The sequence below is a fragment of the Lepidochelys kempii genome, chromosome 6 (genome assembly GCF_965140285.1).
Source record: "Lepidochelys kempii isolate rLepKem1 chromosome 6, rLepKem1.hap1, whole genome shotgun sequence".
Lineage (NCBI taxonomy): Eukaryota > Metazoa > Chordata > Testudines > Cheloniidae > Lepidochelys > Lepidochelys kempii.
The window spans coordinates 66,418,127-66,438,828 of record NC_136385.1 but is presented as its reverse complement, the minus strand read 5'-3'; the positions used below and the strand labels follow the sequence as shown (position 1 = coordinate 66,438,828).

The following is a 20,702-nucleotide window of genomic DNA, read 5'->3' as shown; positions in this document are numbered from 1 at the left end:
AAATGACCACATTATTTTTATGCAGGCAGTGCATCATCCGGGCAAAAAGGTAAATTACAGCAACAATTTTGCCTGGCCACATAATCCTATTACACACAGGTTACCTATTACCCTGATTCAATTACAGCTCATTAGAGCACTTTGGAAGTGGTTTGTGTCATCTTGTTGGTTTGATTGGATTAGATTAGTGGTTTATAGTACATAGAGATTGAGATGCTCTCTTAGACTCTAGACCACTGAAGTCCCACCGCTTATACAGCCTAATATCCCTAATGGCAGTGGTAGGCCTGAACCAAAACCCCTGAGCTGCTGAAGTTCCCAAACTTTGTGGAAGTTTGGGAATGAGCTTCACAGCCAGCCTAGTTTTCATTTAGCACCTAGTGTGGTTGTATCTAAGCATTATCTCCACAATGGCCAAATGACAACCCTGAATTTGAACACCTCTGAACTGAGAAAACTTGGATCCAAATGCAGCTTGAACAATGCTTCAGGCCAGCTCCACTCAGATGATGTGTCAGACAGGAGATGGAAACAGAAGATTACTCCACTCCCTTTTGTCTATATAATTCCCCAACACCAAGTGGAAGTTTGTGGCATAGTTAACTCCCGATTGCCTCCTGGCCTACAGCTGAGCCATTTCTTCACTCCCCATTGCTTTCACTATTGAATCTTAGCTCCCTTTGCACAACTGAGGAATACACAACAAATCCTATTTGACTCTAATGAGAAGTTGTATGTGTTTCCACCCCAGCCTTTCAATATCCTGGGGAGAACCCCCCATCCCTACCCCTCCTGCTCCCACACTTTTTGTTAGGAGCAGGAACTATTGTTGAAGAAAGTCACCTGCCTCTGCTGGCTGCACTGTGTAAGAATAGCATTTTCCCAAAAGTATTGGCGATAGGGGACATAGCTGTAGGGTGTCACGCAGGAAACTTGTTTTAAACGGATTCAGGCTAATTTGCGTTAAACATGGTTTGGCTGCCCACTGTGATGGCCACCTTTTGCATCTAGGGGTGCTTGTGTGTGCACATGTCTATGCACAGGCCAGGGTGTGCATGCATGAACGTGGGGGGGCAGACTAGTGTGTGTGTGTGTCATGCAGGGTATGTAATGCGTGTGCAGCAAGCCATAGGCATATGTATGTGCATGCGTGTCACTACTGAGGGACTTCTCCCTGCAGGTGCACAGAACCCCTTCAGTTGGGCACAGCCTTTGTAAAACCAAACTCAGTTCTCTCCAACCTCCCCTTCTCTCTATGGGCCAGAAAGATCCCTGGACTAATCCCCTGGCCTCAGCAGAAGTTCCTCAAGAGAAGAATTTGACCCTCTTGTTTTTTGTTTTAACTGTAAATGGAAACCTGTGGGGGTTTAGCAAAGAGCTTTGCTCCAACTCCGTGTACCTCTCTGCTGCCCATCCTCCCCCCCGCCTTCTCTCCAGCCCATTTTCTTTAACAGGCGGCTGTGGGGGTAGCAGTTATGACTGTGCCTAGAGTAATTTGTTTTCTTTCTTTGGGGGTAGAGGAGATGGAATTCTTTGGGAATGATTTATCACATGGCACTAACGGGGAGCTTCATTTATTTGCCTAGCTGCATACAGTTTAGCACCTAGGATTGCAAACTGATTATTATACATTGTTATTTTTCCCACTTGTATACTCTGCACCTTTTCATAGAGCGGATTAACTGCTCCCCAGTGGCACATTATTTATGACTGTTTGCTGACAGACTGGCTGGGAAGGGTCCTGGCTCTAGACTCTTCCAGTGTGTCTCCCTCCTCGCCCCCCCTTCTCAGCCACTGCAGGTCTCCTGGAGGATCACACTTGCTAGTGATATATCACTCCAATTCTAACTTTAAATAGCATCTAGGTAAGAGACTCAGTGATGGAATCTGGATCCCTCTGGCAGCAGCCAAGAAAGGAACGTGTGATTGGACTGCAGCTGTAGAGAGAGAGAGAGAGAGGTATGCACAGCCAGAAGAGCAGCTGCATATGCATGCACACACACAAACACACAATATGAGGGCTCGTCTACACTGTCAGTTTACAGCGCTGCAACTTTCTCGCTCAGGGAGGTAAAAAAACACTCCCCTGAGCGCCGCAAGTTTCAGCACTGTAAAGTGCCAGTGTAGACAGTGCACCAGCGCTGGGAACACAGCTCCCAGCACTGGGAGCTAAGCCTCTCGTGGAGGTGGTTTGTTTTTAAGAGCACTGGGAGAGCTCTCTCCCAGCGCTCTGCCGTGACCACAGTTTAAGCCATGTTCAGTGCTTTAGTGTTGCCAGTATAGACTAGCCCTTAGTGAAGAAGGCTGTTAGCTCTTAGGATATGTCTACACAGCATCTGGGAGGCATAATTCCCATCTTGGGTAGACATGCTAGCTAGCACCTATAAATAGCAGTGTGGATGCCATGGCATTGGTGGTGTCAGACTAGCTGTCTGGTGTCTGGTACTAGGTGTCTGGTACGTACCCTGGGCCATACTTGAGCCGCTAGCCCAAGCTGCGGCTACCCATGTCACTGTGGCCACACTGCATTATTTTGCGCTAGCTTGAACATAACTAGTGCATGTTGGTCTACCCAAGCTGGGAATTGCACCTCCTCACTGCCGTGTAGACATACCCTCTGTTGTACCAAGCAGGGTGCACACAGCCTAGCTAAGGACACAAAAAAGCCAGAGGAAAAGGGCTACAATGTGTGTACAGGGGGTGGGACTGAGGAAACTCAATCCTCACCCCAAGGACTAGCAGACATGGCTCCCTGTTCCCCCCTTACGCAGGTATCTGGCCATTTGGAGCTGAACTTTGTAAAACAACCCAATCTCCACCTATGCACATGATGCCACCACATTCCACCTCACCATGAAGCTCTGTGGAGACCAACTTGGAACATCTCCATGTTGCCCATGGGGGTGCACTATCCCCCTGCCCAGGGTCTCTACTGCTTTTGCTCCCTTGCACATCAGACACCCAGATTTCACATTGCTTCCAGCCCTGATGCCTCTACGAAAGATACTCTGAGCCTGATCTTTAAGGTAAATTAATTTTTAAAACTAACATATGAACAATACTATCCTAGTTTCTTTACACTTGTTTTTCACAGCTCATTTATAGCTTTGCTCTGTGCTGGAAGAGCTTCAAAAAGCAAAAAGTTGTATCAGTGGAAAGCAGTAGTAAAGGATGCCCAGATGGCCTTTGGCTGCCAGAGCAGAACAGAAAAACCCACATGGAACTGGCACACATCCAAGGAGCACGATTTAGAAATAAATAGCAAGATTCAAAAACACACTTGTCTTCAGCAGCTAACCTTAATATATTACTCATTCTTCCTTTCAGGTAACGTCATGTTCAAAACCCTGGTGATTGCAGAGTATTTACTTGAGACTACTACTGCTGGTTTTCCTAGAGCTGTTTATCTTTCCATGCATGAGCTCATCACATCACCCTGTGGTTTTCTTAAGAGTTGTCAGGATAGGTTGGTTACATGGTTAGAATCTCTCTCTAACCAAAATCAAGTCACTTACTAGCATGAATGGATTTGGAGAATGCCCAGCAAGGAGCAGCCTCAGTAGAGAGGAACACTCCTGAAAGGACAATTACTGGATTTATTTTCTTGAAAATAGAGGCGTTTTCAGGAATCGCCCCAGAACAAAATTTGTAACAAACAGCAGGAGTATCCATGATAACATGTATGGGGTTATAATGCCGGGGGAGGGGGAAATGCAAGAAGAGCAGCCACCCATCTATAATTTAGAATCACAGCAGATAGCTTAAAAGGCCATTCTACACATTTTCCTGCAGTGGTTGAGAGAGAGAGAAGTGCCATGTGTATTGGAGCATGTAACTGAGAGGCAGTGGGGTCTGGTAGATCAAGTTTGGAGCTAGGAGCCAGATAGTACCACCAAATCCTAACCCTAATTCAGCCACTGACTCTTTATTTTACCTCTGGCCACACACTTATCTTTCTGTACCTAGGTTTCCACTTCTGTAGAAGTGGGGTAATACCTACTTCACTTGGTTTCTGTAGCGGGAGGATTAGCTAGTTATTACTGTAAAGTGCTACACATTATATGAAAGTATTATGATATGTAGTATATGAGGAAGGTGAGGGAAGCAGAAAAAAGGTGGCTGTCAACTACTCAGTTACAGGTCCAGAAGCAGAACAAGACTTGAGGCCAGACTACTGCATCTGGAGATTTGTAACCAAGTCAGAAAGTGGGAAGATGCTAATGAAGGTGGTTTTGTTTGGAATTTGTTTGTAATGGGGAAAGCATTAACTGAGTTTCTATTGCTTTTATGAGTTCCCAGCTTCGCAGTTCATCCCCCAGCATGATCCTTTCATTTGTATATTTTATTTACATTGTATCACAGTCACCAACTGATGGGAGTTAAAAAGAAAGTCAGCAAGTTATTGAAGATTCTAACAGCTTCCTCTGAAGCATCTGACGTTGGCCAGCCAGAGAAAGGACACCACTATACAGACCACTTATCTGATCTGACATGACATGACAATTCCTATGTTCCTACCATGATGAATGTGGCCACAATGCTACATTTCCGGGATGTCCAATGCCAATACAATGACACTTACCTCCTGTGAAACTGATTTTTACTTGAACCCGGTTCACTACTGAACATGTGGCTAAATGATTATTATGGGGGACATGAGAACTATGTAGAGGCATTTGAAGAACGTGAAGGAATGAAAGGCTGACTTAGGCTGGTACAACAAGGGAGAACCTGGAGCAATAAGAAGAAACAGAGATAAGAAATTTAGGCTAGATATCGGAGAAACATCCGGAGGGTGAGTTCTATTAGAAGCCATGTCTACCTACAAGCCAGGGGTGTGATTCCCAGCTCACTTAAAAAGAAAAGGAGTACTTGTAGCACCTTAGAGACTAACAAATTTATTTGAGCATAAGCTTTTGTGAGCTACAGCTCACTATTTGTTAGTCTCTAAGGTGCCACAAGTCCTCCTTTTCTTTTTGCAAATACAGACTAACACGGCTGCTATGCTGAAACCAGCTCACTTAGACATTCATGCTAGCTCTCATCTGAGATGGTGTAACACCAAAGAACCCTGGTCGTCGGCAGGTGGGATCGAACCTGGGAGCTCTGAAACTTAACATATGAGCCTCTAATGCATGAGCTAAAAGCCAAATGCCTCTTAGCTAAGGCTGAAGCAGACTCATTAATCTCCAAGTGGTCTATGTGCCACTAGAGGGAGACAGAGCACCAAACCCAGCAGGCATAGGTTACATGAGCATGCGAAAAATAAGACCGACACAGTAGCACGGGCAGCAGCAGAAGCAGAGGTTTGCTGCCCCAGGTACAAACCTACCTGAACCCTGTGGGCCCACACCAGTGGGGTGGCTAGCCCGTGCTGCTGCTGCTGCCGCCGCCACCTGAGCCACCCAGTTACAGTACTGTTAGTGTACGAGTTCAGATGTCAACTAACCCAAGCATGTCGACCTAAGCTGGGAACCACACCCCTTGCTCGTAGTGTAGATGTAGCCAGAGAATGGAAGAGTCTCCCACGGGAAGTGGCGGAAGCTTTATTGCTGGAGGCATTTAAACTCCAACAGAAACATTACATACTGTAGAGAAGAAATATTCCCTGGCCTGGGGAGCAGGTGACTTAGTAGACCTTCTCCACCTCTAACTTCAATGAGTCCATTAAAATACAGCAAGAAGATAGGTAAATTCTTATGTTGTCTTAATCTGAGGAGCTTTTGGCTCAGAAGCAATACAGCCAAGCCAATGCAGGAAAAACTGGCAACAAAACTTACCTTAACCTGTTAAAAACAAAAATACAATGAGAGAAAACGAAAACACTGTGCAATAAGATGTAAAACTGCCCTAAGCTAAAGTTATCAAAAGCATCCACTAATTTTGGATGCCCAATTTAAGACACATAAGTATCTCATCCTGGGCATCCAAAACACGTAAGTAATTAACCATCATCATCATCATCTGTTCAGAAGAGTTCCTTATTAAGACTTCGCTCATATATAGTGCTTTCCTTCCATAGCTTCCAGATGCATACTGGATTATCCTTCAGTGTGTGTGACAAAAATCCAGAATAAAAAACACCATAAAAAACAGTAGGAAGGGAGGGGGAAGGGAGCTGAGAGTGGTGTGTGAAATGTGTCAGCTGTTCCATAACTGCTTTCATGATCCGGCCTTTACCAATGTCAGTAATTCATTGTAGTGAACAGAGATGACTGCAGGTTTGTGTGGCACAGTGTGAAAAACAGAGCCTAGAATTAGCAGCTTTCCCCTCTTACATCAGTTACAAGGTATTATTGCAAGTACATCATATGGGGGCAATCAATTATGCTCAATGAGATTTTTTAACAGCTCTTTTTGCCTTGCTGTGATAGTTGTCTTTTTTGTACTCATTTGAAATTCTCCAGCTGAGAGTTTATTTTTGGATTAGTAATGTGTGCCCATTACAATCTCTGGGCCCATTTACAGTCATTAAAAAAATCACTAATTAAGAACAAAATGGACCAAGCGTAAGCTCACAAAAGGAACTCCTTCTCAAGCAACACTCCTTCTAACATAAGGCAGTTTCCTGAGGGAAAGGTTGTATAAATAGTGCTTGCAGCACGCTGGGTAGGTCAAAAGATCTATAGGGCCAAGCAAGAGTGGTAAGCAAATTCTAGAGTCAAAGACCCTCCTCTTCCCTACTGAGGATACCCATTTTTCACCCCACCCCCCCAAATTCAGATCTGGGAACTGTAAGCAAGAGTCTCTCATTTGAATCTCAGCTACCAGGAGTGTTGCATAAGGATACAGGTGGTTGCTAAGATAGCCAGGACCAAAATCATATAAGGCTTTACAGAGAAAAAACCACCACTTTGGATGACATCAGAAATAAATCGGTAGCCAGTAAAGTTCATGGAGCACAGGTGTGGTTTGCTCTGCATTTGAAACACCACTAAGCCAGCTGGCCAACACTTCTACAGTGGCTGAAGTTTCTGGGTGGCCTTCTAGGGTAATTCCATGTTGACCATGCTGCTGTAATTCAATCTGGAGGTCATGAAGGTTCTATCTTAGTTTATCTACATTGGCTAATTAAGTCTACTTTATTTCTGCCATTTAGCTCCGTATCACCTTCACTTTGTGATTGGAAGAAGGCAGAGAGAGGTTAAGTGAATTACTGAAGATCAGAGTCCTAGGCTAAACTAGGAATAAAAGCAAGAGACTGACACTAACTAGTTTAAACTGCCTCCACAAGTTACCTGGGGTTTGGGGGGGGGCCACGTTTGTTTACAGAAACAGTTCCAGGTATATTACTTGTCTCTTTACAGAAAGTGTGTGGATGGTGATAGCTATTTGTCAAACTTTAAATCAATATCCTGGTCATCTTCTAGCAGCTTCCTCCTGTCTGTCTTTCCAATTCCCATATCATTTCCCTCTAATCTACCCAAAAGATTCAGCAGATCAAATCATCAGCTTCACCCACGGGTCAGATCTCACTCCCCTCTTCAGATCTCTCACTCTCTGCCTTAAGTTCTAGCTCTCCATTCTCACATCTCTGCACACCCAGACACCCCTTGGTGCCAACTGGTAGAGTACACAAGGATCCCCTGGGTCTGATGTCTCCAACATAGTGTGCCAAAGGGTGGCATGCAAGGTCTCTACCAACAGTCATTAATGCACTGGTTGTCCTAATCATTAGGAGAGACATGTATGGATGATATTTACAGAGTTAATTATCTAGATTTAAAACTACGTTCTTAAGATATGTAAGTTAAGGCAGGTCACCTGAAGGTGACAGACTCTGTTCAGGCAGGGGGTAGTAGACACTTATCTCCCCGGCTGACCATTGTGTCTTACACTGTACATGCATTTGCTAACAGGGAGCTAACAGCTAATCAAGGCTGACTTTGACAAGAGTTCATAAAATCTACAGGAAGGAACACACAATAGGGAGGATGTCCTGTTTATGACTAAGATCAAAGAATTAGGCTGGTATATGAGAAGAATGTAGTGGGACACCAACTATCCTTCACCTAGGCCAGTGCTTCTCAAGCTATCTAATGTGAGGGATCAGCAAATTTTTTTTCCCCAATGTGCACGCAAAACGGCAGCCGATGGGTCGCGGACCACCACCGGTCTGCAGACCACCACTTTGAGTAGCACTGACCTAGGGGACACGCTGTCTGTGTGCTTGGGAGGCTCACAGCCAGCATTCTGACTGAATGCTGGGAGAAGACTTTGGGTGAGCTCAACTTCATTAGACAGGACAATGTCTTGTTAGTTAAGCATGAAGGTCTAGAAAGAGCATTATGATTTTATTTTACATGTATTCGATTGCTTCCAATACTTCTATCTAGCTGCTATTATTTAAATCTTTGTTAAATAAACTTAGATTTGCTTATAGTGAAAACACTTACAGATGCTCAGAGTTAAGTGGAGCGGTGAAACTGGTAAGATGAGGTGCACTGTTCCTTTGTGAATAGCAGAGCTGGGAATTCTGTGGAGTGTCTAGTAGATCAGAGGCTGGATGCTCCAGAGGGATGCTTGGAGCGTACCTGTCACTAACCTGCAGAGGGACAGCATGGCCTGCGTAGGCCGAGAGGGGAATGCTTGTGTTGCCTGTGGCAATGAGAGCCCTGTGGTACCCACAGGTACCCACAAGGCTTCCTCACACGAAGGGCAGATGCATCACTGCCAGAAAGCATCACACACCCCGCCTACATCTCTGTTCTCATTTCTGCCTATTCCATCTTTTGTTCTTTGTTCCACCTGAGCTTCTCACCTCCCTGAGCCCAGTGACCTGCTCACTCCTCTCATGATTGTTATTTTTTCTGGGCTGTCTTTCACATGTGGAACTTCCTCCCACCCTTCTATGCAAAGCAATAATTCTCTCTTCACTCATTTACAACTCACATCTATTGCAAAGCCCACCAAGGATAAATCACCTCAGAGTCAGTGTCACCCACTTACCCAAAGTATCATTACAGGTGCCTTGGGTGATCTACTTAGAGTGGAACCCAAGTACAGCAACAACCTCAGTTCCTTGGGAACCACACACACAATGCAGTAAGGATGCTCTCAGCAAAGTGTTAGTTCATGGAGTTATGAAACAGGGTTAATGAGAGAGAGCATTGGAGTGGAATGAAGACTGGCAGTCTGGTATGAAGCAGCGGGTGAACAAACCCAAAGTTTCCTTCAGTATCCAAAGTTTCTGTTTTAGGGAACAAACTCTCCTCAGCATAAATCTGGTACACACTGAAGAGACCATCCCTCATTTGTTGCCTGGGTTTCCCCACTCTGCAGTGTTGATAGGAGAGAGCGCGCAGCATTGTCGCTGGAAGAGGAAGAATGAAATGAAGTCCTGGGAAAAAAGGATCAGGCTGCTTAGTGAACTGCCATTTTTTTTTTTTAAAGCAAACATTCGTTACCTGAGTTTCTCATACTAGAGCTGTTCAGTTTGGACTCTTTGATGACCAAGTGCTTGATCCAAAGTGTGGGAGCTGTGATTTCTGAAAGACAACAAGAAACACTTAACAAAACCATATTAATTCCACTAGTGGGGGTTGGGGAGGCATGGTGGAGGTGTCCTGACTGGTCCATTCTAGTTCTTGGGTTTTGACATGTCCTCCAGGGTTCCTTTGTGCATTTTGTGTAGTGTGAGCCTTTAATTATCTCCCACCACAAGCACACACAACCTCTTCCACTCTTTCCATGAATTACGTCTGTTTCCTTCTTTCCCTAGCCCACAGTATCCTGCCTCATACCCTTCAGCCCTGACTCAGAAGAGGTACGGACTATGTTGTGCGGTACTGCATGTTTTGTTTTCCACTAAGAGATGCATGAAATTCAGCAAAATACTTTAAAATCAGGAATGTAAACGTTACCCTAGACCCCAGAAAGCAATTGATCACCCACTTCCAATTGTCAATTCCCTTTTTAAAAAAAATCAAAATCAAATAGATAAAAGAAAGCATGTTAAAGAAACAGATCTCATTAAGGACATGTATCTGATGCACTAAACCAAAACACACAGATATCAACTTTCAGAAAGTGCTTAGAGATCCGTGGATGAAACATGTTATACTGTTCAAGTTCAAAATACAGCAAACCCTGCCTTATGCAACCCCTCAAGGGTCGATACAAACTGGTTGCTTAACAGAGAGATATTCAAATAGAGGTTGAGCGGGGTACTTGATACCTTAAGTGGTCTCAAAAAGGGACTTTTAAAAAACTAACTAAAGCATCCTCTATTGAAAACTAATATTTTTTTAAAATAGTAAGGCCTGATTGTTTTTATTTTTTATTCTAAAAAATGTTACAGGGGTTTTTCTGTTTGCTTATTGACATTTATATAGCTCTGTTCAACAAGGAAGAAGCTGACTAACTATATAGGAGAAATAAATAATACAAAAAGTGCATCAAATTCACAAATTAAACAAACAAAGGTTAGGAGGGCAAACATTTTCTCTCTCAGCTCCAGCAACCATAGGAGTGTTTGCTTGTGAAAGGAGAATCGAGCAATTTAGTCATCTGCCCCAACCCCCCACTTCCACCTCCACCTCAATCCAGGGTCATGGAGCTGCTGAACTGCAACCCAGAGTCAGAAGCTACACTTCCCTGACCTGTTTGCTATTCTTTTTGAGAGAGACAGGAGAGAGTGAGTGAGCGAGTGTGTGTGTGTGGTGTGTGGGGGGCGGGTGCCAGATTTAAGGGCAAATTTCAAGGAGTGCTCTAGTCCCACAACTGGTGCCTGCTTTTCAAAAAAGCTTTACTCTCATTCAGTCACTTATATAAATGACCAGACTTCCTAACCAGCCTAGCACGTTGGCTTATAACCACATTTGAAAAATCTGGCCTCAATCATAACCCAAGACCTACTATCTAAAGCTGACTTTTCCCTTTTCCCTAACAAAGATAATTGATGCCATTTAAGGGATTTCTTTCAAGCAAGAATTTTTTCCCCTTTCAAGGATATGTGGAAATACGTTAGTTTAAAAAAAGTTTATTGAACAGCAATTTAACTTCAGGGTTTTGCTGCCAGGTTGGTCTTTTTGTTCCTAGCTAAAGAAGAAATTGTTTTCAAAACAAACATTTCAGGGGGAAAACAGAGTATTTAAAACTCTGATCATCAAGTCAGTCTTCATTTTAACAATCTGACATCCCCAAACCCTATGTGATGCTCAAAGCAGTTTTCCTTTTTGATTGTCACATGAGTAAAAGATTCTGAAGGCAACATTAACCACTTTTCCTTCCACTCCTACAACCACAAGGCCTTCAACATTAAGCTCCAGTGCCTCCATGGCAATAGCACAGGTGTAAGACTAGAATCCCATTACTGGGCCAGAGTTGTTTACTAATTCTGTACCCAGAGGGTGAGATTTTCAAAAAAGAGCCTACAGGAGTTAAGCATACAAATCCTACCGAAATTCAATAGGATTTGTACACTTAACTCTCTCATCTTTGAGAGCTCCAGCCATAAATGAATAGATAACAGAACAATGCTTTGGCCTTCTCTGTTGTCTCCCATTAGAGGGTCTCAAACCAAAGAAGTGATCATCACAACCCCCAGTGCAGTAGGAAGTTTACTTATCCCTATTTTAGCAGTGGGGAAACTGACATATATAGATAAAGTGACATATCCAAGGTGTCACAGTGTTCGAGTGTCAGAACTTGGATAGTTCCCAGTCTCATGCTGCCTCTCCACTTGGCCAAAAGGAATGCTGCCCTAGTTAATAGAAGGCCTAAAATCTGACCATTCCTGTTACGAGATGTGCATGGTGCAAGAGGAAAGAAGTGATTGCATGATGTGTTGCAAGATTCACAGTAACACACAAAATAAACAAAGCTGGTGCATGGTCCTTCATTACGCTGTACAAGCTTGCTATGGTCCATTTCCCTCTTGGTCTCACCTACATTCTCAGTGCAAAATGATGGGTCCTTTGAATGAGCAAATATTAGAGACTTTAAAATATCTTGCACAGAAGAGAGGCACACAAGAGCTATTAGGCTCTACATGTCCTGTTGGTGGCCAGGGCAGGACTGTCTCTGCAGCGTACACTCTAGTGTTTGTCTGAATGACCCAAGGGTTGGAGACTTTCACCATTCCCTTAGGGCTTGTCTACATTACCCGCTGGATCAATGGGTAATGATCGATCCAGTGGGGGGGGTCAATTTATCGTGTCTAGTGCAGATGCGATAAATCGACAGCCAAGCGCTCTCCCGTAGACTCCGATGCTCCACCGGAGCAAGAGGCGCAGGTGGAGTTGATGGGGGAGCGTTAGCAGTCGACTCACCTCAGTGAGGACACTGCAGTGAGTAGATTTAAGTAGGTCGACTTCAGCTACGTAATTCACTTAGCTGAAGTTGCTTAACTTAGATAGGTCTGGTCTACACTGGGCAGGAGAATCTAAGAAACTTCTGACAAGGCTTCCACAGACTAATCCAGTGCACTGTTTGGGAATGATTCCTGTACTTAAGTCCACATTTTCTTAGTGCATTCCTTCCGTTGTGCATTCACCACCACTATCTTGGGGTAAACTGAAAGCCCAGCAGCATGCTGTTATTACAAACAGCAATTTAATACAATACCAGATGGCTGCTAGAAGGAACACTTTTGGGGGGGGGGGGGGTATGTAAACATGAGACTGACAACTAGGGTTTTGTTTCCTCTGTTTATTTATGTGGGAATGCAAAATTTTGGCCTAAGTATCTTTTTTGTTTTTTAAAGCGGATACAAAGAATTTTATAAAAGCTAGGTCCATGCAAATGATGGAACTGCAGTCACTTGCGATTAAATACGCTTATTTTAGCGTAAAAAACCCCTCCAAACCAAAACCCATCACGACCACCTATTCGTGTGAGGTGAAGGGAGGAGCTACTGACGGCAACACCTGGACCTGCCAAATCCCTTTGATTTTTGGTTTCAACTCCATCTTAAAATCTTAGGGACCCATAAAATCTGCAGCTCTCCCCTGGCCAGGACATCCAAAGGGGCTCATAGTGGAGGTTCAGGTTTTGGCTCCCATCTAAATTATAACTGATCACAGCAGTCTCGCTTTAATTGAAGGATTCCAGGGAACTGAGGCACAACAGTTCTCAACAGTCACTGGGTCGGCACACCTGAAAGAGGAAACTGCCTTGGCGGACCATGGATCAGGTGGGCCCAGGACGCAGACTTCATTTACTTAATGGAAAGTGCATCACTGAAGGCAAGCAATCAATGAAGAAACCTCCCAACATGTTCCCTCCAAGTCAACATTCACAGACTGCCGTTTAGTCTTCCCCTCCCTTTGGGGAAGCTGCTGTGGTTTGCAGAGGTTACAAAACTCCTTGTACCAATACTGGGGGGAGGGGTGGGTGTGAAGGGGAGGAGGACGGAATATACGAAACTGTCATTTCAGACTCAGAGCATTTTTTAGCCATGACGCCTTCCTCTCTGAGGTTATCCAAAGGTTCCGTCCAACTTGTGTTATTCCTGGATCCCAGGGAAGAAGGGAGGATGGGAAAGGATTTGGATAAATACCTCAAGTCCCAAGGGCACTCTGAATTGTAGACAATTTATAAGATTCAGGGTGTTACTGCGTTGCAGGTTAAAGCCAGGGTTTGAACAACAAATGTGAGGGAGAGAGAAAAATTTGTTTAAAAGGGAGGCTCTTACCTTCACCATCAAAAATCGGCTGGGTCTCCATGGTGGGCGTGGGCTTCGAACCATCATCTGAATTGAGAGTTAAAAAGAACCGAAAAGAAACTACCATTATTGAGGTAAATACTATCTACTCTCCAGTACTGTTGAATAATTGGGATTTGTACATGGCCTGGCCAAGTCCAAGAGAGAGAAGAAAGACAGACAGAAAGATGGAAAGTCAAGACATAATACATTTTCAGAGTTTACTTGGACACTAGTGGTATGTCACAGTTCACAGTAAACATGCACTGATCACTACCTTTAGATTTGAGAGAGAATTTCCCACACATAACACGGATATAAACTATGGGTATTTGCCCCTTCTCCCTGATGCATTGATTAGAGATCATCTTTTAGGATCAGGTGGGCCTATCCCACACAGTTGATATCCTGTGACACCAGGGAGCTGGGAATTAATGGACGAAAGTCCTTCTAATTATCTTCTTGGTTTAAAGAACATCTTCTGAAACTTACCAACGTGGAGCCGGGCATCACCATTCATTGAAGCGCTGTTAGAAAAGGTCTGTCAATAGGAAAACTTATTTCTTACAGTGGTAACGTCAAGCTGCCCTCTAGCTCCGACGTGATTATAAGACATGGGGAAAAAAAACTTCTTAGATTAGCTTTCCCCAATACACTATGCTTCGATGCCTTCTGGCAACAAGGGTGAAGTCTTTCCCTTTTAAAAGCTTACATCAAACAAAATCAAATCCACAAGAAAAAACAAAAATCACAGGGGCCATAGAGACAAAAGATTAGATGCCAATCACATTATGCAGACAGGCACTGATTGCTAACTTTGGGCTCAGGTTGAGGTCCACCCTCTCAAAGTTATGGGGTGTTTGAATTTGTTGTCCCTTTCTAGGCCCATCTCTACATGGCCTTAAACTATAGTATGTGTGGTGGTGGTAGAAGTATCTGAAAGGGAAAAACACAGAGTTACACTGAAAATAATTGGGACAGTCAGTTCAACTCCTTGGTTCAGTCTTGCTGTAGTGTGTTGTGGTGCTGTATAAAGTGAGGGTGAGGTGAAAACCTGTACATTTCTTGCATGTTGTGCTTTTAGAAACTTACAACACAGCCTTTGTTGCATGACCTCACACCAGACACATTATGGGAAAGGGAGGGAGCTCACAGTTACAAAGCCCATAACAGAATATTTGAGGCTGGGGTGAGGGCAGAATCGATGGAAAACAAGACTATTCAGGCAATATTCTCATGACTACAGACTGCTTTTTTTAAATTGACTTGAGCTTAAATACCTTTTCATCAGAGCACTGATTATTTATTTCTAGGTACATCAATCAGAAAGGGAACCCAAACTGAAGAAGTGTGGTTCAAATTTCATTTCATCTGTGCAATTCCATGAAAATAAAAGAGAGATGAGAGACAGTAACGGAGAACCTCTATTCATTTGCCTCTTTGATTCATGCATTGTCTATATGTTTAACAAGTGTAGTTAGAATACATTTGAACACACAGAACGCATACAATTTTTACCATATAATGTATAAAACAGGGCTATATCCATGGGCCAAATTCTCAGCTGAAATGGCCAATGCTGCAGGAGTAAGTAAAGAGACTAGTAACGGCTAGTACTCAGGAGCTCACGGGATCTGGCCTGGGCAAGGCTCCCATTTAATGATGGTTTTGCCTGAATAAAAACCAAGTAAAAGCTAAGTAGGAAAAAAGAATCAGGGTTTAGCCCAATACATTTAACATTTATGCACTGGCTGTATCTTTTAATCATTCTTTGTATTTTAAATAGAGTTTGCATCAGTGATCAGGCCAAAGAGAAGGGTGCAGGGTTCCACCCAATCTCCTTCCATAATCCACAGCTCTGCCTGCACGCCAACAATAGCTAGATGTTTCTACTAAAATGACCAGCAGTTAAATAGTTAATGTTAACACTTCCATCATTAGGCTTCAGAGTTAGCATGCCCTTGTGATAAAATGGGGTCAATGTATTCCTCCTTTACAGTGGTCGTTCCATGCTGGCTGTTCACCTGGCAGGTTCAGGTAAACAGCATACCAATGAGGCACATTCTAAATGTCTTCTTTACACCTAAAAGGGCTAGAAATGTGTTTTTGCTTTTAACAAAGGAAACTAACTGGGTAGACACCAACAGAGTGCTAGTAGGGTGTCCTGCTGAGTAACAGTCAAGTTCAACCTCTATTTTGCATAGCCATTTATATTAAGTAAATATACAAATGCATTTTATTTCCCTGTAGACCAATCATTTCCTTATTCTAAGAGTAGGAGATTTGTCACACCAGCTCAGACTATTGATCCAGCCAGCCCAGCACCCTGTATTCTGACAGTGATCAATATATTAGGCTTCAGAGAAAGGTCGAAACCCCCACAATGGATCTAGTCCTGTTTTAATACCTTACATGAAGGGGAAATTCCTTCCTGACCCCTGCAGAGAATCAACTTGTTACATGAAGTATGAGATTTTATGTAATTTTTAATAAGTAAAACTACAAACGTTACCAAAGTTATCCAGCTTAAAAAAAAAAAAAGGTCTAGCCTCAGTACTGGGCTTCCTTCATAGGAGATGGTATGGGGTGAAGAAAAAGTTTGCAGGAGTGGCTGAACTACTACTCCCATGATGCAACCATCTCCTGTCTGATTGAGCCATGTTGTGCATCATGGGAGATGCTGTCTAGCCCAGTCCATAGGAGAGAGAGAGACATCAAGCAACAACTCCCAGGAGGCAATGAGGCACTAATGAGAAACAGTTTAATGTTAAACTGAATCCAAATGAAATGTTTCTAGTTAGTTCAACAAACTGAAATGAAAAACATTTATTACAAACATTACCTTACATATTTAGTTTCAGTTTTCTTGGCAGAAATATCAAAAAGTTTTGGAAAAGTTGAAATTTTCTCAACATTCAATTGTGCAGAAATTGCATTTTGCCAAAAATCCTTAATGGAAAATTCCTGACCAGCTCTATACAAACAAACAATAGGTGAAATCCTGGTCCTATTGAAGTCAAATTGGAAATTTTGCTTTTGGCTTCACTGGGGTCAGGCTTTAACCTAATATGAATAAAAATGTCAATGAACTTCCAAGGAATAGGTTTTGCTTTCAATTTAAGTTTAAAATTTCCATGTAGTGTCAGAAACACACACACACACACACAGCTGAGCCAGAAAATAAAACAAGAAAATGAAAGTGAAATAGACCTGTTACTGACCAAGCTGAGGGAAGTGAAAGAAGTTCGCAGACAGCAACAATGATGAAAAGTAAAATGAAATGAAGTGATAACATTTTTGGTTTAGAGATTTTCCCAACCAAAAATGGCCCCTTTATGGGGGATGTGGAAATTTTCATGGAATTTATGGAATTTCGTGGAATTTACTCTTCTTTTGAAATTTCCCAGTGTTTCCAACAAAAAACCTCAAAACATTTTGGCTTTCAAAATGGAGAACAGTGGAAAACCAAAAACACAAACGGATGCACTTTTACTTTTTTGTCAAAATAGAAAAATCCCAGTTAATTCCTCACTACCACAATTTTAACCCCTGTGAAAAATTTTGAACTTAGTTTTACAACCAGCTATTAATTTTAACATTGTTGAGTATTACCCTTGGTAACAGAGGTAAGGAAATTTTTAGGTATACAGGGCAAATACTTTCCTGGTATAACACTTTTGGCTTCATAGGAATTAGACGACAATTTGGCCCTTGATTTTTATCTTGATGTTATCCCTTTAAAAATGAGGCTAATGAAAGGTAAGTCAACCTTCATACTAAGTCAGAACAAGGTGCTGGGCTTCAATATGACTCATGAAACCACAGCAACTACTTTAAAAAAAATTATAAAGTTTTAGGTGATATTCTACCACGCCATTGAAGCAGTTAACAACATAACAGTTTAGACGTCAACACGACATACAGCAGTCTGAAAAAATTATATGATTAGGAAAGGACTGGGCACAATGAACTGCCAGTATGGTAATAAGCTTATTTATAATGTTACCATGAATGCTTATCCACTGAGTAACTCGAGAATTGCATTTCAATTTTAAAAACAGTTTCAGAAATCAAAAAGGGGGGGGCTAGAAATAGATCTGAGCCACAACTTTTGTATCCAAATCTAGATCTGAACTTTGGCAAAGTTCAGCATGATTTAATCAGGGAGGTTGTTTTAGGCCTATCTCAAGAACAAACAAAAAAAACCCCAAAAAACAGTCACAAATACAACATTTTTGATAAATACTGACTCCTTCTCAAGAACTGGTTTCAGAGTAACAGCCGTGTTAGTCTGAATTCACAAAAAGAAAAGGAGTACTTGTGGCACCTTAGAGACTAACCAATTTATTTGAGCATAAGCTTTCGTGAAGTGTAGCTCACGAAAGCTTATGCTCAAATAAATTGGTTAGTCTCTAAGGTGCCACAAGTACTCCTTTTCTTCTCAAAAAACTGAGGCCTTCCTTTTAGAGTTATCCAGAAATAGCCATTTAATGATCAGTTTGGTTTGATTTTCAGGATAATGCCCAAATGAAAAATAAAAACAAACAAACCCTAAAAAACCAAGCCTATGAACTGTGTGTTTTTATTTTATAAAAATATAGAAATATAAATTAAATAACAGAAATAAATAAAAAGATCTTCCTAAAAATTAAGTATCTTGATATTACAAATAAAACCTCACACAACACTTTCCCCCATTTAACTGCCAAGGCTGAATTTTCAATTATTCAATCCATCATGGTTGCACCCAAAATTATGCTTTCCAAACACAAGACAACACAGTACCTGTCCTGTTTAAGAAACACGATTCCTCCTCACATTTACTTTTAAAAAAATACAGTAACAGAGGTGAACTTATTTAAAAATCAAAAACCAGAAACTCATGGTATTTTGTTTTGGTTTGTTTAGGGGTCATGTAATAGTCACGAGACAAGTAGTACATTTTATTTTACAAAGTACACTCTGGTGTTGCTGCTTCCAGCTGCATGTCTATTTCTCAGACCAGAGGATTTTTTCCAATAATTCAATGTTCCCAACAAGTTTTAGTGAAACTTGTTGCGTCTCACAAGGCTTTCGACTTGGAGCAGAACAGCAGCTATGATATTGTCTACTCTCCTTTGAGTTTTCTTTTCACTCCAGCCATTGCTCGTCACACTGAACTCTCGTTCCACTGGACTGTTTGTTCCTGGTAAAACACTGAGGTAAAACACTGGCACAGCAGTAAGTTATAAACAAAAACATTTTGTAGTTATTAAAAAAAAAGAGGGTTCTGATAAAATGAAAAACTAGGGCATTTCAGATTTCCCAGAAGTTCCTGGAATACAATATCATAAGTAAAAAAGCAGGATATGTAGTCCCTTTAAAATGCCAAGAAAATGTTTGATCTTTATTAATTACAATCTATTGCCTCCTGCAAGGAGCTAAAAAACCCTATAGCTTTAGGAAAGCTGTGCAAATGTAGCAGCTCCCCATATAGAATATGGGCAGAGGGACAGAAATAGAAAGTGAACCATGTACCCTAGTACCACAAGATGGCAATGTTTCCAGATCAGAATTGATGTGCACCTACAGAATCATCAAGGGGACTTCGCTCTTGGCTGCAGTTTCCCAAAACTCGGGGTGAAGAGAGAGCATCTGTGCCCTATCCTCAGATCCATAGCAGCCCAGGATGGATGATGGGATCATATATTTCATTTCTCATGGTGTTCTTTGGATGGCTAGAAAAAAAATGTTATCTACCTTTCGTAACTGTTGTTCTTTGAGATGCGTTGCTCATGCACATTCCATTCTAGGCATGCGAGTGCTCATGTGCGCGGATGGAGATTTTTGCCTTAGCAGTATCTGTAGGATTGGCTGTGCCACCCTCTGGAGTGCCACCCTCATGCATTGGTTTAATCAGACGCTGCAGGTTCTGTGTCCTCTCAGTTCCTTCTTGCTGGCAACTCTGACAGAGGAGCAGGACGACAGGTAATGGAACGGACACGAGCAACACATCTCAAACGAACAACAATAACCATTTTTTCTTCAAGTGTTTGTTCATGTCGATTCCATTCTAGGTGACTCACAAGCAGTATCCCTAGAGGTGGGCTCCAAGTTCACAGTCATGCAGCTTGCAACACTGCTCTACTGAAGCCAGCATTGTCTCGGGCTTGCTAGGTAAGTGCGTAGTGAGACATGAACGTATGAATAGACAACCAGGTATCTGCAGATACCTAGAATTGACACATGGGCATGGAAGGCCACTGAGGCGGCTTGCGCCTTCGTCGAATGGGCAGTTATGATTGACAGTGGAGGCACTTTCACCTGATCATAGCAAAACCGAATGCATCCACGATGAAATCCTCTGGGTGGTCACCAGATGACCTTTCATCGTATCCACCACTGTGATGAACAGCTGCATCAACTTACGGAATGGCTTGGTCCTTTCAATGTAGAAGGCTAGTGCTCTCCTGATGTCCAGGGAATGCAACCTATACTCCTCTTCAGACTTATGTAGCTTTGGCAATAAATACGTCCTGGCTCATGTGAAATTGCAAAACTACGTTGAGCAGGAAAGCTGGGTACAGGGCAGCTGGACCTTGTCCTCGAAAAACACCGTATAGGGCATCTCCGGAGGTAAGTGCCCTAATCTCAGAGACCCTTTGGGCAGACGTTATCGCCACCAGGAATGACATCTTCCAGGAGAGCAGAAGAAGGGAACAGAAAGCCAAGGGCTTGAAGGGAGCTCTCATGAGCCGTGTGAGCACTAGATTCAGGTCCCATGGAGGGACAGGGTCTCTGACATGGGGATCGAGTTGCTCCAGACCTTTCAAGAACCGGATCATCATGTATTGAGCAAAGACGGACCTGCCCTGGAATGCAGGGTGAAAGGCTGATATGGTGGCCAAGTGGATCTTAAATCAATGAAAGGGACAAGCTCTGGAGTTTGAGATGCAGAAGGTAGTTCAGGATCTATTGCACCAAGGCCTGCTCAGGCCTAACCCCTTGGGTCGAGGCCCAGCACGTGAACAGTTTCCATTTGGCCAGGTAGGTTGCTTTGGTGGAGGGCTTTCTACTT

At 42.7% G+C, this 20,702-nt stretch overlaps 1 protein-coding gene across 8 annotated transcripts in view; it reads right to left on the bottom strand.

The window, feature by feature from the left end:
• Positions 1 to 20,702, bottom strand: part of SMOC1 (SPARC related modular calcium binding 1) — a 181,570-nt gene that overhangs the window by 42,350 nt on the left and 118,518 nt on the right. For 7 of the 8 annotated variants that reach the window (XR_012159431.2, XM_073348486.2, XM_073348487.2 and 4 more), the window contains exons 6-7: positions 13,637 to 13,726; positions 9,408 to 9,488 (exon numbers count right to left, since the gene is read on the bottom strand). Coding sequence is in view for 7 of the 8 variants with exons in the window: in XM_073348486.2 (XP_073204587.1) it covers positions 9,408 to 9,488; positions 13,637 to 13,726 (171 nt within the window). In the remaining variant the exon portion in view is untranslated. The remainder of the gene's footprint in view (positions 1 to 9,407; positions 9,489 to 13,636; positions 13,727 to 20,702) is intronic. The other variant, XM_073348483.2, reaches the window with a different exon arrangement.